At 44.7% G+C, this 19045-nt stretch overlaps 1 protein-coding gene across 3 annotated transcripts in view; it reads left to right on the plus strand.

The window, feature by feature from the left end:
* Positions 1-292: 292 nt before the first annotated feature.
* The window catches only part of SPECC1L (sperm antigen with calponin homology and coiled-coil domains 1-like), a 99071-nt gene continuing 80318 nt past the window's right edge, over positions 293-19045 (plus strand). Inside the window, exons 1-3 of one of the 3 annotated variants that reach the window (XM_006901411.1) lie at positions 296-478; positions 14144-14281; positions 18121-18130. In XM_006901411.1, coding sequence (XP_006901473.1) covers positions 326-478; positions 14144-14281; positions 18121-18130 — 301 coding nt within the window. In that variant the 5' untranslated portion in view covers positions 296-325. Of the gene's footprint in view, positions 479-14143; positions 14298-18120; positions 18131-19045 lie in introns of all 3 variants that reach the window. The other 2 variants (XM_006901410.1, XM_006901409.1) reach the window with 2 other exon arrangements.

Below are 19045 nucleotides of genomic sequence, written 5' to 3' on the forward strand. Positions count from 1 at the left end.
GCAGCTGCCCTTTGGGTTTTCACGGGCCCTTTATTTCAGAAGTGGATGGGCAGTTCTGTTTCCTGGTGAGAAGCTCTACTGAAACCTGTCCACTGTGGCCATTCCCATTGTATCTGAGCTCCAGGGGCATAGCTTTCAGCATCACAGCAATATGGAAGCCTATCAGTAAGTCAAACTGACAAATGAGAGGTTGTTTATGAACTACGGATTTCTTCAGTACCAAACATCCAGAGACCCATTTCCCAGTTGTGTTCTCAGTCATCTGTGTGTCTGTCTCTCTCTCTGCAGGTTTGTTTGTAAATGCATCGTGAAAAGGCAGCCCAGAATGAAGAAAGCAGGCCGGAGTGTTGGCTCGGTGCCGAAAGTGTCTGGGGTCGGTAAAGCACCAGCCGTGGAGAAAGCCAAGGCCGACAGCAACGTGGCCACATCTGCAGCCAGCAAGCTGGTGAAGCCGGGAGCTGCCGCACCACTGGCAAAGGTGAGGGTCTCGGGCCTACATGGCTGTAGGAAGGTGGGCACCTGCTGCACAGGCATCCATCCTAGGGTGGTGTTGGAGGCTCAGTCTTTGAGGAGCCCTCATGATACAACACATGATCTGTGTTTGTGAATGAACCCAAGTGGAAGGCTGCTTCATGGAGCAGAGCTCACATGCTCACTTGTGTGGGACGCTTACCTGGGAGAGGCTTCCACCCTTGCAGGGTGCTCAGCTGAGAGGAGCACTCACCTGTGTGAGGCACTGTGATCCTGTGAGCTGGTGGGGTTGCCAGGACAGAGCCTGGGGAGTGAGGGTTCAGGGATGTGGAAGACAGATGGGAAATGTCCATGCTTGGGACAACGTGGGAGCAGGTGACACACTTTCACGTAGGCCAGCCATGAAAAAACTGTGTTCACAAGGTCTGTGAGGATGACACGTGGTAACATTGAAAGATGGGCAATCTTCTCCCATGATTTTACTACCTCTAGAAACCCTGGTTGCTGTGATGCCAAACACTGTGACACTGATGTGCCAAGTGTGATAATGGTGGAGCTTCCTGATTAAAACAAGCTTGGAAACAGGAGTGGCATCCACTTCCAAAATGGCTTGCTTCCAGAAACTCTGTGACCAGTCCTCAGGCCTTTCGTTCATAGTGTTGTTATGAGTCGTCTACGACTCAACAGCACCTAACAGAAACTACTGGAGGCTCAGCTGTGAACTGATTCTACTTGATGAGCATACAACACAGGAAGACAGATAGAGCTCCTCCTCCTCCATTCGCTTACACACCAGAAGCTGGTTTTCTGACAGATGACTCAGCATTCACCATAGGAGAGCACATGACTGTTAAACAGAAGCTTACAGTTTTGAACCCACCCAGCCGCTCCTTGGCAAACACGCCAGGCATTCTACTCTTAAAGGGTCATGGCCTTGTAACCATTCTATAGTCCACAGAGAGGCCAAGGTGACTGTCACAGCCCTGTAACCCTTCTACAATGTGCAGAGGGGCCAGCTCTGCTGTCACAGCCCTATAAACTTTCTCCAACAGTCTGCAGTGGGGTCAGGTCGGCTCTGCCCCTGTGGGGTCACCATGGGTGAGAATCGGCTGGACACGTGGTAGCAGTTGGGTGCTGCTGTTTTTCTGCCCCCACCATTGCCAGGGTCGCTTGGTGATCCATGTATGTCTGAATGGACCTGGCCCCGTGAGATATTGTCTCCGATCCTTTGGAAGTTGGCTGCTGGACCTTCTTTGGAGGTGTGTCCTGAGTGGACCAGAGCCTCCAGCCCCTTGGTGGGCAGCCAGGCAGGTCAGGAGTTAGCACCACCTGGGGCAGTAAAGTCCAGGAAGAGCAGAAGTCCTTTTCCTGGGGCTCCTATGGAACTAGCATGGTCTTGTCAGTGTAGGACAGTGGTCAGTTAGATCATAGGTTTGGGGTTCAGTATAGAATAGTGGTCACTTAGATTGTAGGTTTGGGGCTCAGTGTAGGACTGTGGTCAGTTAGATCATAGGTTTGGGATTCAGTATAAAATAGTGGTCACTTAGATGGTAGGTTTGGGGCTCAGTGTAGGTCAGTGGTTGGTTAGAGCATAGGTTTGGGATACAGTGCACACTTGCACACTGTGGTCAGGATAGATCATAGATTGGGGTTCAGAACACATGTGGTTGGTATAGAGTGAGTAACATAGAGTATGTCACGTGAGGCCCACTACTATGGCATTACATGGGCATGAAATCCCCAGAACTAAGCTGTCTGCTGTGTCTATTGGTTCTGGCCCCCAGTGCCCAGTGGGTGTCCAAGGCAGTACAACTTCTGTTGAGGAGACTGCCCATCTGTCCTGTGGGTCTTGGGAAAGCAGCCATAGCCCCATGCAACCACGGCTCCATGGCATGCTAGACCTGTTTGCTGAGCGGCATGTCCAGGGCGGTTCCTGGTTGACTGGCTATGGAAGCTTCTCTGTCGCCCTGCCTTGCTGGCCCCTGACAGGAGCAGTGTCTTGGTGTCTGCTTGGTGTGAACTTTACAGGAGACACAATTGATTCCCTTGCTCCGCTGTCAGGTCTTAGCCGTCACTGACAGCTCAGTCTTCCAGGACGGTTTAAGGAGTTCTGGGTGGAATGTGACCTGTGTCTAAACCCTGACTTTGTCAGTCCAGAAGAACCTCAGAGGTAGCGCTGAGGAGGAGGGCCCTGGGTGCCGAGGTCTAGTGGGGATGCTCATGGACTCCTTTCGTCCACCCAGCTCCACTCTCAGCCCCCTGAGCCTGCCTGGAGGTAGGGCTGCACTCTCAGATGTTGCTTGCACTCAGTGCTGGGACTGGGCTTCAACAACTGGTGATGGCTGATGACGTGTGTTTACACACCTGGAGGAACAGGTCGAAGAACTGAGCTTCCTTGGTCTCCCACATGGGTGGGCAGTGCCTAGGGATGGCCCCTGAACCATTGGCCAGGTGTGAGGTCTGCACTGTGGGCTTGCTCTCGGCAATGAGCAGTCCTCACTGCTGCTGAACTGGGGGGGGCCCAGCACCCTGTCCCTGTACCCTCCTGCCTGGGCTCAGCTGTGCAGACTATTGAGCTCAGGTCACTGCTGCTCAGGAAATGGGTGGGCCTTGTGGGTCAGCTTGTCCAGAGTATTTTTACTTAAGGGAGATGAAAAAAATCTATTGAGTAGAAATTGAAATGTGAGATGAGAGGATGAAAGTTGTAGAACTGAGTGGGAGCACTTGGAAATTAAGAAGGGAGATCTCATAAACTTGCTATCGTTTTCTGAGTTTCCCGTTTCCCTGTACTCCTTTCTCATCCTAGCCCTCTCTCTGCTGTGGCGATGATAACTAGCCATGATTTAGATGTTACATGGATGACAACACACTCAGAGTGAGGAAGACCGTGGATATTGAAGACTGCAGCCTTCAGTGTGGCTTGTGTATTGACATGAAGCTAAAAATCTTCCCAGCTAGACTGATCTGCAGCATTGTGATAAACAGAAAAGAGTGGAGTTGTCAGGTTGTTACCATTTCACTTGGGTGGGAACAGCTGTAGGGTAGCCCATTGAGTTACTACATTGGGCACACTTGCTGCTACACTCCTCTTTAAAGTACTGAAGAGCATGGATGTCGCTTTGAGGACTCAGGTGCACGTGACTCACTTGCGCTGTTCGCCTGTCACCTCACATGCATGTGAACAGTAGGCCATGAGTCCAGAAGCCTAGAGGAAAGTCATGGTGTTGGCAGAGAACATTGGACACGCCACAGATTGCTGGAAGAACAAACTGGGCTTTCTTGGAGAGTGTGGCCAGCGTGCTCCTTTGAGGCAAGGTTGGTGAGGCTTTGTTGCACTGTCTGGGCATGCCCATTCTCTGGACACAGACATTTTGTGTGGTGAAGAGTGGGCAGGCCTCTCAGGGGTCAGGTTACCACAGAGGCTGCAGTGAAGATGACTTAATTATTTTCCTGAGGAGACTCAGGCCTTGGCAGTGTTTGTTCTGCTGTACTGGGGATGTGATGAATCGGGACAACGCAGTGGCACCTGACAGCAGGAGGAGCAGACATCACACACATGCACACACACGCTTGTGGGTGCACACCCACAGAGCTACATTCTTGGCATAGCTCAGCATCTTCCTGACACTGTCACCAGTTGCGAGGGTTGGGGTACAAGTGTTTCATAGCCCTTCTCCTTCCAAATCATTTTGAAGCTGGATCCAGATGAGGAGAAAGGACCCTCCTGGCCCAGGGCCCCTCACAGCAGTTTTTGGCTTTGTAACACAGGATTGCCATACACTGCTGTTTTGGGGAGCCGGTGGCCTCTTGTTACAGGCAGTGTCTCCTATCATGAGGACTTAGCAGAGCTTGTGTGTCTGAATCGTGGGCTGTAGTGGGCTGAAGTCCATGGACGTGGTGGCCTGCGTGCCAGCACATTTCAGTGGTCACACATGGCCCAGGCTTCTTCGCAAAACGATGCGTGTGTCTGGCAAACCTCCGAAACATTGGAAGTCCTGCAGTCAAGTAGACATCACGGTAGATAAGCTATGCACATGCTGTGGTGTCCCTGTGCATGTGAAGGCTGTTTTTCTGGTGTGCTGGGGTTTACTAAGTGCAGCAGTATAGTGGAAAAGGTCCAGATGCTGAGCCGTTACCTCATGGCACCAGGACACCAGGTGGGCACCTGCTGTTGCGATGATGGTGCCTGTTAAGTGCTTTTGACTCTTAGCGGCCCTATGTACAACAGCCTTAAACCCTGCTCTATCCCTTGCCAATCTTACTGTCTCCGACACATCTATCCTCATTACCCCAGTGACTGAATCTATCCTCATTACCCCAGTGACTGAATCCATCTCATCGAGGGTCTCGCTCTTCTGCACTGTCTCTCCACCCTCCCAAGCATGATGTCCCTCTCCCAGGACTGATCCAGTTTTGCAACATGTCCAAAGTATGTCAGAGTTTCAAAATCCTTGCCTCCAAAGAGCAGCCTGGCTTCACCCTCTCCAGGATGAACTTGTTTGTTCTCCTAGCAGTCTGTGGTATATTCAGAACTTTTCTCCAGTACCAAAGCTCAAACACATCAGTTCTTCTCCTGTCATCCCTAGTCATTGTCCAGCTCTCTGATGAATAGCAAGTAATTGCAAAGACTATGGCCTATATCAGGCACACCTTAGTCTCCAGAATGACATCATTGCTCTTCAGTATTTTGGAGAGGTCTCTGATAGCAGACTTGCCCAATGCAATTTGTCTTTTAATTTCCTGGCTGCTGGTGCCAAGAGTGTTGATTGTAGAGCCAAGCAAACTGATTGTGCCAACTATCGCAGTCTTGGCCTAGTGGAGAGAATCTTTGTTTTCCTGATGGTGCCTAGCATTTTCCAAATCTGTTCTTGTACCAACGCATGATGTCTTTTTTTAAAATATTTTAATAATTTTAATGAACATTTACAGAGAGTTTGGATTTCCATTCATTCATTGCTGCACTTCTCTCCCCACCCAGCCCTCTCCCCCCACCCCCCAGTTCGCTCCTCTTTTTCAAAAGTAAAAGAAAGACTCCCTCCCTGGTACACAATCTCCCCACACCCCTCCCACCGCCCCAAGTACATTCCACTATGCAACCTTAATTGTGGACTCTTGTGATAACCATAATACCCTATCATACATCACTTTTAAATTATTCAGTCCCTCATCTGTTTCAGTGCAGTATACACAATTTATCCAGTTTTTCTCAGTCTTACCCCCACCCTGATATCAGTCCCATTGTACAGCAGTGGCACCATGCAATATTTGTCCTTTTGCGACTGAGATATTTCACTCAGCATAATATCCTCCAGGCTCACCCATTTTGAATAATATTGAATGAGTTCCTTGTTTTTCAATGCAGCATAGTATTCCATTGTGTGACTATACCACAGCTTCTCTATCCATTCGTTTGTTGATGGGCACCTGGGTTGTTTCCAACTCCTTGCTATTGTGAACAGAGCTGCAATAAACATGGGTGTGCATATATCTGCTTGGATGTCAGTTATGGTCTCTTTGGGATATATTCCCAGTAGTGAAATTGTTGGATCAAATGATATCTCTATTTGCAACTTTTTCAGAAAGCACCATACCGCCTTCCACAGTGGTTGCACCATTTTACACTCCCACCAACTGTGAATAAGGGTTCCAGTTTCTCCACAACCTTGCCAGCATTTGTTGCTTGCTGTTCTGTTAAATTTTGCTATTCTGACTGGAGTGAGATGATATCTCCTAGTTGTTTTGAAGCATGATGTCTTAATGACATCTTTTATATGGTGCCCTTAATGCATTATCCCAAAACAGATCATAACTAGAGAAGTGTTAGGATTAAGCTGTGTTTCATCTTGTGGTTTAGGGTCATTTTCAAAAGTAATCATTATGAAAGGGGGAAAAAATATTTAACTTAGGGAGGAAGAAAGATTAATTCAGTGATAATCCTAACCTCTGCTATTAGAATGTAGAAGATTTTGATAATAAAAGTATGTTGCATTTTTGTTGTTGTGTCCTGTTAAGTCAGAACCAACCCATAGCAGACCCTTCAGTAGGTTTTCAGAGACAGTAAATCACATGGGGGGAGATTGCCCATCTTTGTCCCATGGAGCAGCTGGTGGATTTGAACCACATGCTCTTGGGTTGGCAGCTTAGCCCCTTAGGACTAGTTGTTGCTAACTCCAGGGGTTTAAATCCACTGGTGGGGAAGAGGGGGCTCTGAGGAACAAAGGTGGGCAGTCTCTTCCTGTCAGGATCTGCCACCAGGACCTGTGGAGGGTCGCACGAGTTGGAGCAGATTCTGCGGCAGCGATATGAGTGATTTTTGTGTTGTTGTTTTTTGGGTTTTTTTACCTCATCACTGAAAGTTTTTATTTCCAAGACTTTTGTGTACTTTTACACACATCTGTAAGACACAAATGTGCTTCTCATAAATGGAATCATAACTGTATTTTTGGGTAAGTCAGTGTGCCTGATGAGGAGGAGGTACAGCTTTTGAGCTACTCATTTGTTGCTGTGTTTAATAATGAACTTCATTAACAGAAATCATGGAGGGAATAGGAAGTATGTTTGTGGAAGTTCTTTTTTTTTTTTTTTTAAATTTTTTTTGGAAGTTCTTAATTTATGCAATGACTACCTTTCTGTTCGATATTCCAGGTAGCTCATGTTGTCATAACCCTTAATTACTAGCCTTAGTTCTATTTCATTCATGGAAAGCATAAATCTTTTCTGTGTGTCTTTATTAATAAGGTGTGATGGTACTATGTACTCTGGAAATAGAGTCAATGTGTGGAAATTGTGACTTCCCAAAACAGTTTGGGTTTCCCACGGCCCCTGCTTGGGTTCACAACATGGTGGCTTCCATCAGTTTTCTGAGGGTGGAAAACTGCTGATTCTTAAAGTATTTCACTTTCTTGACATAGCTCTATCACTCCTTTTGTCTCTTGTCTCATTTCCAGCAGAAGTGGAACATATTTCACATTTTTTTCCTTTTAAATTTTGTTTTGTTGTTACAAATCTTGTGATTAAGTGCTGTTGAGTCGAGCTTGACTCATAGTGACCCTGTGAACAAAAAACCTGAATTCTGTTCTATAACTATCATTGTTTCTCTAAGTTGGTAGAGTTTCCAGAGGCCTCTTGTTTTGGAAGTGGATGCCATTCCTGCTCCCAAGCCAGTTTTGGAGCTTCACCACACACTGTCCACCATGGGTAACCATTATGGCATTTAACACACCATTGGCACACAGCATTCTGTATTACTGCAACCCCAAGTTACCCCAGTACAGCACACTGACAGTCCAATAGTATAGTGTACCACTTAAGAGCATGTTCTTCCCAAACACACTTAACACCACGCCCTCAGGCCTAACCTAGTTTTAAATACGGAGGCCTACATACCAGATCCTGGTTGACTCAAAACAAGAAGCTTCCAGCCCATAGCTCAGTGTTCACTAAATCCAGCAAATCCAATCAACTCATACATGACTGTGAACTTAGGAACAAAAAAAAGAACAAAACCCAACCACACAGCCCACACCTGATCTTCAACCAAAACAAAAGAACCACCTTCCAGAATCCAGCCTCTTCACACATGAGCCTCCAAACTGGAGACTTAATGGGGGGGCAACCAACCTTTTAAATGCAAATGCCACCCACCAGGTCCTAACTGACTCTAAACAAGAGGTTTCCACCCACAGCTCATTGTTAGCTATAGTGAGTATATAAATGCAACAGATATCTCCACCAAAACACACATGATTTCTGTAGGGGCAATTTAATGGTACTGATAGCATTTTGCAGGCTCACAGCCATTCTCACTCTCCTCTACACTGCTTCTTCCTTGTTCACGTAAATGTGGTGTCTCCTAGGGCTTCTCTGTGTAATCCTGCAAGTTGCTGCTGTCAGTTTGATCTCATGTAGAGAGATCATAAAAGAACATCATGCTTGGGAATGTAAAATGGTACGACTGTGGAAAGCAAGGTAGCCCTTCTTTGGAAAGGTGGGACTAGAAATACCATTTGATCCAGCAGTCCCAGTACTCGCTATGTTATGTGTCATCAAGTTGACTACGACTCATAGTGACCCTATGCTCAGTAGCTCTGAACCCTGCCCTCTATCATGAGCCAGTTTCACTGTCTCTGGCACATCTACCAACATTACCCCAGTTATTTTGTCAATCTGTCTCATTCTCTCCTGCACTGTCCCTTCTAAGCATGATATCCCTCTCCAAAAACTGGTCCCTCCTGACTGTATGCCCAAAGTAGGTGAGATGAATTCTCAGAATCCTAGCCTCCAAGGAGAAACTTGGTTTCACCCTTTACTGGACAGACCTGTTAATTTTCTTGGCAGTCCATTGTATGTTTAATACTCTTCTCCAGCACCACAACTCAAGGGCATGAGTTTTTCTTCTGTCATCCTTGGTTATTGCCTAGCTCTTTGATGCAAAGCAAGTACTTGTGAAGACCATGGCCCGAATCATGCACACCTTAGTCTCTAGACTGATATCATTGCTCTTCAGCACTCTGGAGAGGTCCCTGACAACAGATTTCCCTAGTGCAATCCATGTTTTGATTTCCTGACTGCTAGTGTCAAGAGTGTTGATTGTGGAACTGAGCAAGCTGAAATTGTTAACAATCTCTATCTCTTCATCTATCCTGATACTGCCAGTTGACCCAGTGGTATCTGAGCTGCAGCACAGCTTGACATACTCACATGCCCTGTAGATTGCAGGATTGTTTATAATGGCCAAGAGTTGGAAATAACCCAAGTGCCCCGCAACAGAGGAGTGGCTGGAGAAACTAGTACATTTATTCACACAATGGATATCATGCACCACCAAATAATGGTCAGATATTTGTGCAATACTGTAATGTGGGTGAAACGTAGAACAAATTAGGCTGTGTGACATAAGCCAGTAACTAAATGACCCAGAATTATGAGAAGGATCAGAGGCTCAGTGCATCATAGGCCAGCTAGCTGGAATGTCTTATGACTCGGACCCTGACCTCAAATCTAAGGGCAGGTCCCAGGAGGCAGTTTGTGTACATAAGCAGCTGCAGCAGCAAGTCTTTTTTTGTTGTTTTAGTAAACATATTTATTATATAACTGTTGCCAATTCTATTTCTTATGAATACATAACATATTGATGGCAATTACATTAATTGGATTTTCCATCACCATTAATACCCTTTTAATTCCCCCTCCTCCACCCCTGGGAACCACTGAAGCAACTTTGGTCTTTATACATTTGTCTTTTTTTGTTTGCTTTTCTAAAAAAAAATTATTCTGATTTACTTATAAAGTTTGAACACATTGTTTTCCACAAAAGATCCTTCCCATTTCCTTCACCCCACCTACCCATTGAATTGTGCACCCTATGATTAACAGCCTATCCCCCCACCCATCTACATCCCTCTGTTTCCACCCTCCCCCTGCCTTGGGTCCTCATACTCATTCTACAATAATGGTTTTATGTTTGTTTGCTTTTTATATAAATGACATCATACAGTATTTGTCTTTAAGCTCCATACATCATATTATTATTATTGTTGTTGTTGTTATGATGTATCTTCCAGTGGGATTTCACTGACCCTTCAGGAGTTTTCAGAGGCAGGAAATTGCATAGGAGGAGATTGCCCATCTTTCTCTCACACAGCAGCTGGTGGGCTTGAACTGTGCACATTTGCGTTGGCGGTGTAGGTTCTTCCCATTGAGCCATCAGAGCTCCCTCCATCCGTATTGTAGCGTGTACTGGGACTTCATTTCTCTACAGGTTGAGAAATAGCCCATTGTGTGTATGAACTGCATTGTGTTTACCCATTCATCTGCGGAGGAGCATTTAGATGGTTTCCACCTTTTAGTGCTATGATGAATACTGGTGTACAAGTTCTTTCATGCCTTTTGATATATACAGTAGCCCCTCATTTTGTACAGTAATATGTTCCAAGACCCCAGTGGTAACCTGAATCCACATAGTTCCCAACCCGATACACACTGTTTTCTTACTAGTCAAAACCTGCCATCTTCTCATGTTAAGGAAGCACTGTACAACTTTTTATCAACTGTGGGACTATTATGAAGTAAAATAAGGATACTGAACACAGACTCTGCTGCATGAGGACGGTCGGCCTGACAGCTGAGGCAGTGAGGGAGGGACCGGGGACAGGCAGCATGGACATTCTGGGTGTGTTGGACCCAGGGCTGATGCTCGCCCCAGAGGATGGAGGGGACAGTGTGAGATTTCATTGAGCCACTCACAGTAGGGTAGAGCATAAACTCAAGGATAATTTGTTTCCGGAATTTTCCATTTGATATTTTTGGACTGAGTTTGACCATGGGTAACCAAAACTGAAAAGTGAAGCAGGTAGAGGCAGAGGCAGTGGGTGTACCTAGCAATGGAATTTCTGGGTCATATCGTCATCCTATTTTTAATTTTTTTTGTTTTGTGTTTTCTTAAGAACTGACATTTTACCACAGTAATCATATCATTTTTCATTCCCACCAGTAATAGACAAAAAATAAACACTGTAGAGTTGGAGCCGAATGGTAGCTGACAATTGCAAGGGAAGGCACAGAATAGAATAGGGTTCAAATCTGTTGTTTATTGGGTTGATGTGGCTCATACTCAACAGCACTTAATAACAACAACAGCACAAGAAGAACATGGAATCTCTTTCTATTTATTTAAGTTGTCTTTAGTCTTTTCCAATAATCTTGTACTGTTTTCATTGTAGAAGTCCTGTCTGTCTGTCACACTGTGGTAGTTTGGCCTTTTGCTGTGATGCTGGAATCTGTCTGACAGGAGTATTCTCTGCCCAGAGACATCATGGTTAGTAGAGTAAAGAGGACCAGTGAAGGAGTGAAAGAGCCATCTGTGAGTGACTCCATCAGGGTTTACGCTCAGTGGAGACGTGAGGACAGCACAGGGTAGGGCATGGTTTCAAGCTGTTGCATTAAAGTCAACTTGACAGCACCTAAAAACGTAATTTTATTTTCTTAGATGTTGCTGTATGTGAACTTGTCTCCCTAACTTCCTTAGAGATTTTGTCTTGCTGGTCTGTAGAAGCCCAACAAATTTTTGGCTGTTGATTTTGTACCTGAATCTTTTCTCAGTTTCTGTACTAGCTCTAGGAGTATTTCCTGTGGAGTCTTTGAAATTTTCTGTGTGTGAAATTGTACCCATAAATAGAGATAATGTTGCCTGTTTTCCATTCTGTTGTTGTTAGGTGCCATCAAGTCAAGTATGACTCCTAGCGACCGTATGAACAGTAGATCTGAACCCCATTATATCTTGTGCCATCTTAACACTTCCAGAACTATATCAGTTCACCTGTCGAGCATTTTCCTCTCCTTCGTTGACCCTCCACCCTTCCAACCATCATGTCACTCTCTAAGGAATAACCCCTCCTAGCAACATGCCTGAAGTATATGAAGCCTCATCATCCTTACCTCCAAAGAGTACTCCTGCTGCACCCTCTCTAAGACATATTTATTCTCTTGGCCATCCATGGGGTGTTCAGTGCTTTTCTTCAACACCACAGCTCAAAGACATCAGTTCTTTCTCTGTCCTTCCTGTTCATAGCTCTCAGATGCATAGCATGTGATTGGAAAGACCATGGCCTGAATCAGACACACCTTAGTTCTCAAACTGACATCATTACTCCTCAATAATTTGGAGAGATCCCTAACTGCAGACTTTCCCAATGCAGTACATCTCCTCATTTCCTGACAGCTAGTAGCAAGGGTGTTAATTACGGATCCAAGTAAAATGAAATTGTTGACAGTTTAAATCTCTTCTCCACCCACCGGGATATTGCCTGTCAGTCTAATGGTAAGAATCTTTGTTTTCTTGACGTTGAGATGCAGTCCATATTGAAGGCTGCTTTGCTTAATCCTCTGCAACAAGTGCTTCAAATCCTCCTCACTTTCATCAAGTCAAGTAGGTTGTGTCATCTACATAATCCAGGTTATAGCTAAGTCTTCCTCTGATCCTGATGCCACATTCCTCTTCATAGAGTCCAGCTTCTCCAATTATTTGCTCAGCATATAGATTGAATAGTTATATAGAGAGAATACAATGCTGACACACTCCCTTCTTAATTTTAAACCATGCAAGGTTCCCCTTCTCTGTTCACACAGCAGCCTTCTAGTCCATGTAAAGGTTTTGCATGAGCACAGTTAAATGTTCTGGGATTCCTGTTCCTCTGGACGTCAGCCACAACTTGTAGTGATCCACATAGCCAAAAATGCCTTTGCATGGTCAATAAAGCACAGATAGACATTCTTCTGGTGTTCTCTGCTTTGAACCAGGATCCATCTGACATCAGCAGTGATATTCATGGTGCCACGGCCTCTTCTAAATCCTACTTGAACTTCTTGAAGTTTCCAGTTTTCCATCTAGGTACCTACATTTCCTTATCTTATTGCAGTAGCTAGGACATCTAATATAACATTGACTAGAAGTGGTAAGAGCAGACTTGTCTTCTCAATTCCAAGAGGAAACTTTTACTCTTTCTCCATTACACAAGCTTTTGGCTTGTCTGCCCTCTCTGTCACCTTGAGGCACTTCTGCTCCATTCTCATCTCGAGGGCTTTCATCTAGAAAGAGTGTTAGATTTATTTAGTTTCTTCTGCATCCAGAGAGATAATCATGTGTTTTTTTTCCTTTATTTTGTTGATGTCATGTATTATTTACTGTTTTTCTAAATAGTTTCATGATGTCATGATCTTTTAAAAGCTCCTGATGTTTTTCTCAGTTATCCTTACAAGTATTCTAAATGGACTTTTTTTCAATTAGAGTGATCCTTTAGTCCAACTAATCCTTATCTTCATCTTAAAGTTTTTCTTGTTTTAGGCATTACCTAGGACTTTAATACGCTGGGTTGTGGCAGTGACTGTCATGCTTGACTGCTACCCGAAAGTCTGGTGGCTTTGAGTCTGCCTGGTGGGCCTCAGAAGAAGGCCTGGTGTTCTGCTCTTGACAGAACAGCCACCAAAGCCTGGGGCACAGATCCACTGTGACCACAGGGCTCACTGTCTATAGCTCAGCAGTGGGTGTAATAGAAGTGACACGTGGGCCTTGAAGGAAGCTGCCATCAGTGTGGCTTAACCATGACTGCTGGAGAATGGGGCGATGAGATGAGAAAGGTCCAGCACAGACCCCTTTTCTCAGAGGCGCCCATTGAGTCTCTTCAGCACGGTGATGCTCATGGCTGACACTTGGTTGTGGGATTTCTCACCAGCACGTGCCAGGTGGCATTTTCAGGGGTGCCATCCTGTCTCCTTCCTCAGACGTGTCTGCCTTTGAGCATTTCCTGCTCAGGGTGCAGGTAGCGGAGATGGCATCTGCATCTCTCCCCCTCTGAGGTGGGTGTGTGGCAGGCACACAGCCTGGTATACTGACTGTGTGACGTGCTGGACTTCCAGCCAGAAGGTGCCTGAGTTCCCATAGCTCTGCACTATTCCCTGTCTGCCAATGGGCCACAGCGTCTGCAGTGCTCAGCTCACCTTGGTGGACTTTCAGCCAGAAGGTGCCTCGGTTCCCGTAGCTCAGCACCATGCACTGCCCACCAATGGGCAGCAGTGTCTGCGGTGCTCAGCTGACCGTGAAAGCAGAAGGCACTGCGCTTAAAAGTCTCTTCATCCTGTCATTTTGTCTTCTTGTATTTTCTCTTTTTGCTTTTAGACCAAGAGCAGTGATGACCTCTTAGCTGGAATGGCTGGAGGGGCAGCAGTGAGTAATGGTGTGAAAGGGAAGAAGACGCCCTGCTCATCCGCCACCATGCTTGCACCCGCCCCCACCATGAGCACCATGGAAAGCAAAGTCAAGCTCGGCACAGGTACCCAGTGACTGTTCACTGCCCAGGGGCACACACACTGGTGTCCAGGAGGGGCCACCTGATGCTGGGAAACCCTGCGTCTGCAGAAGACATCATAGCAGCATCCAGCCCTGGGGTCCACTCCGGCTTCAGCTCTGGTTCCTACACTCTTTCCTCTGGTCTCCTTTCCAAACTGTGTCCTTTTTCTTAGAAAGACAAGGTGTCCTTACAAACATCATCCTATTCCAATTTCCAGGCCTTCCTAATCCCTTTGATCATAAATTACTTCAGTCTTTTTAACTTTACATTGGTCTTGTTAAGAGTCAGGATCCACACGAGGTCCATGGGTCTTTTTAAACTCTTGGGCATTTTTTCCTTTTGAATTTGATTTGTATTTTTCCCCTTGTATTTACTTTTTCCCCTTGATTTTTCTCCCCTTTTTATTGTGATTGGAGTTTTCAAAGCAAAATGGCTTTCCCTTTGACTTGATACATACTGTGTTTATGACCATAATGCAGGCCCCACCCTGCAGCCACAGTCTTCTCTCTTCCTCTCTGTAATTCTCACATCCTTTTACCCATTATCTCAACTTCCTAGCTTCTCAGCTTTGTCCCTGCATGCTGCCCCTGATCCCACGTGGTTGGTTATCCCAAGGCCCAAATGCCTCCCTGCTGCTGTTCTCCTTGAGGCCTCTTGGTTGCTGGGAAGACAGGTCACAGGAGAGGGTTTTGTTGTAAGTTCTAGGGATGACTAATGGCCAGAGTCCTGAGGGTGTCCAGGGTCTTCTGCTGTGGTCCCTTTTAGCTTGGTGGACAGTGCTAGCTGAGCACTGTTCCCTCTGGTCTCAGGGTGTGGAGGCTGAAGCTCACATGGCCTCTTGATCTTTTGGTCTCATCATTGCAACTTGTCTTTGTCCAGGACAGGGAGGGATCAGTAGTTGCACTTAGATGATAGCTTGCAAGCTTTCAAAGGCCATGTCACAATTCACCGAAGTTGCATGAAAGATGTTGATGGGCAGTGAGTTTTGAGCCATATGGGAGCTTGGGCTACTGAAACCCTCTTTATTCACAGCTAAGAAACTGCGCTGAAGTCCAAAGGCACACAGTTCGAATCCACAAGCTGCTCTGAAAGAGGATAAGCAGTCTCCTCCCATGTGATTTACTCTCTCTGCAAACCCTCTGGAGGGTCAGATGTGGCTAGTTCCATTTCTGTGGAACACGACAGTTAACAACAGTAGCTAACCATCTTAGGCATGTCTTTGTGTTTTTGTTTGACGCTGGAATGTCAAGATTGGTGAAGTGTCTTTTCATGTCCTCTGCCATTTCATAGTTGAATTGTCTTTCTTGTTCACATTTTCTAGATGTTTCTGAGGTCACTGCTTTGTCACATGTATCAGTGGCCAGTACTATTTCCCTTGTCTTTGGGTTCTTCATTCACTCTTTTGGGGAAGTCTTCTGATGCACATACAGATTTAATTTTTAGAAAGTCCCATCATCTACTTTATGCCCTCCTGGTTATGCATTTTTGGTTATGTTTGCACATTTTTGTCCCTTGGAGCTACTGGTGAATTCAAACTGCCAGGGAGGTGCAGTCTTCAGGTTGGGGCGCAGCTCCCACAGACTTTCTGCATAACTCCCCAGTACTCCTCCTCCTATAGCCACACACATTTTGGTTGTTTTTGCTATTGTTTCAAAATTAACATGTTGCAGCAAATGATGGTAATACATTTAAAAAAATGTTTCTAAGCACGGTCGTCAATTTAAAAGTTTGCGGCAACGTGTTAAATGTGTCATGGCAATGACCAACAGGATATTTTTTCTTATTTAATTTTGAGTGACATTGTTTACCTTTAAAAGCATTCCCATCACTAAAAATAGCAAGTGTATACTCACTAGGAGTGAATATTCCCACCTGTCCCCAGGAACCATCAGTTCACAGTAGTGTCAGTTTCTCTACTTGTTCATGTCATTTGACAAATATGACAACATACATACACTGTGCATTTTCTCATGACTGTTTATTTACATCAGTGTAATGCCCTACACATAGGGTATCACATTGACTACATCTGTGGAATGAATTACTGGAGAAGCTCAATATCAACAGTCAGAACCAGGGCAGGGGAGAATGAGAACCAAAATACGATCTTTATTCTATTCCATCAGAATTTTAAAAACATTTTAAGAATAAATTTGAGGCACTGAACACTAGTAATTGAAGACCAGATGATTTGTGGGTTGACTGAAATGGATTTGGAAGAGACTCTGAAAATTGCACTTGAGCATCGAGAAGCCAAAACAAAGGAAAACTATGTCCAAGTAAAAGAGCTCAACAGAATATTTCAAAGGGCAGCTTGAGAATCAAAGCAAAGTATTACAATAGAATGTGCAGAGAACTGAAATTGGAGAACAAAAAGGGAAGAAATTGCTCTGCATTTCTCAAGCTGAGAAAAAAAAATTAAGCTTCGAGTCTCAATAGTGAAGGATGCTATGGGCAATATATTGAATGACCCAGAAAGCATCAGAACATGATGAAATGTTAGGAAGTACCATATGAACAAGAGCCAGTGTTAATGAAGAAAGAGGATGAAGCTGCGCTGAAGGCTTTGGCAAAAAATAAGCCCCCAGCAATCGATGGATTATCTGTTGACATGTTTTAGCTAACAGAGAGAGTGCCCTCGATGTGCTCATCAGTCTGTGCCAGGAAATTTGGAGGACAGCTGTCTGGCCAAGTGATTCGAAGAGATCCATATTTGTTCCCATTGCCAAGAATTGTGATCTGACAAATGTGAAAATTATGGAACAGTATCATTAATACCACATACAAGCAAAATACCGCTGGAGATCATTCAAAAATTGCCAAAACAGCACAGGCCATCACACCAGAATTATCATTGCTGATATCAGATGGATCCTGGCTGAAAGTATAGAATACCAGAAGAATGTCCATTGACTGTGTGGATTATAACAAATTTAACATTGAGAAGAAAGGGAATCCCAGAGCAGTTAATTGTGTTCATGTAAAACCTATACCTACCTACTAGACCAAGTTGCTGTTGTGTATATAGAGCAAGAGAACACTACATGGTTTAAAGTTAAGAAGGACATGCATCAGGGTTGTATTCTCTCTCTAGACCAGTTCAATCTGTATGCTGAGCAAATGATTCGAGAAGCTGCTCTCTGTGAAGAAGAATGTGGCCATGGGATTGGAGAAAGACTCAACAACAACCTGGATTATGTAGATGACACGACCTGCTTGGCTTACTGAAAGTGAAGAGGACTTGAAGTACTTGCTCAACATCAAGAGAACAAAAATTCTTGCCAGTAGACCCATAAACAACATCAAGATAGATTAAAAAAGATTGATGTCGTCACCAATTTCATCTTACTTGGATTCACCATCAGCATCCTTGGTACCAGCAGTCATGAGATTAGGGACCTCTTCAGGTCATTGAGCAGTGGTGTCAGTTTGAGGACTAAGGTGTGCCTGATTCAGGCCATGATCTTTGCGATCACTTGCTATACATCTGAGAGCTGGACAGCCAATCAGGATTACAGAAGAATTGATGCCTTTGAGGTGTGATGTTAGAGAAGTGTACTGAGTATCCCATGGACTTCCAGAAGAACAAACAAACATGTTTTACAGAAGATACAGGCAGAGTGCTTTTTGGAGGCAAAGGTGACAAACTTTGAAAGATCACCTACTTCAGGCATTTTGCTTGAAGGACATAAGGCTTGGAAAGGTGGAGGGTTGGCAAAATGGAGGAAGACCTTCAATAAGATGGATTGACACAGTGACAGCAGCAGTGGGTTCTGATGTGTCAGTCAGTGTGAGGATGGCACAGGATAGGACAGGTTTCAGATCTGTTGTTCATAGGGTCACAAAATCAATCGTACTTAACTTGACAGCACCTAACAACAGCAGCAATACTCTTCACATGCATCCATCCATGGCTTGGAGACTCAATTCTCTTCATTGCTGAGTGGTGTCCATTGTGCTTGTGTGCCACGTTGTGCTGACCTGTTTGAGCCTTTTTTTTATTATTATTATTAAATTTTATTAGTTTTAGTGAACATTTACAGAGATTTGGGGTTTTCATTCATTCATTGTTGCACTGTTTTCTCTACCCTCCTCCCCAGTTCATTCTTCTTCACCCGAATGTCTGTTTTAATTGTCCAATTGCCACAGTGCTTGTTGAAGCCAGTTCTGTTTAATCTCCTTTGTCAGTGTGTCCTTTGCCATTCCCTGTCTCTCCTCCCTGAGAGAGACTTCACCCTGATTCATAAGGAAAAGGGGATGGCATATTCTCTTAGCTACTTCCTGCTGAAAAGGGACACTGTAGGTTTCAGGGTGAAGATCTTCTCTCACTACTCTAAAGGGCCCCTTTGGCAGTAGGAAACACATAGACTATTATGGAGATTGATTTTGGAATTTAGATTCACTTTTTATCAATTGTGCTTAGCCGTACATGTTCATATCCTTGAAGATGTATCATGGAAGTGTTGCAGCATAGAAGATACAAATTTAACTAACAAGTTAAAAGTACATGAGTCAAAAATTAAAAAGCAATAATATTCCGAGTAGAGGTTCTAATAGTGGCACAAATCAAGTTACAGAGGGAAGGTGGTTCTTACAATAAAAGGTCTATAGACTAGCACTTTGTCTGTTATAGTGTACAGGTTAGGAACCACAAGATGTAGAGGCTCAGCTATGTCATTTATGGTTCTTAAGTCCTGGAGGAAATTCCATCTACCATTGGGTTGTTTTAC

This window comes from Elephantulus edwardii, unplaced genomic scaffold, assembly GCF_000299155.1.
Source record: "Elephantulus edwardii isolate Elephantulus edwardi_28Jun2011 unplaced genomic scaffold, EleEdw1.0 scaffold00325, whole genome shotgun sequence".
Classification (NCBI taxonomy): Eukaryota; Metazoa; Chordata; class Mammalia; order Macroscelidea; family Macroscelididae; genus Elephantulus; species Elephantulus edwardii.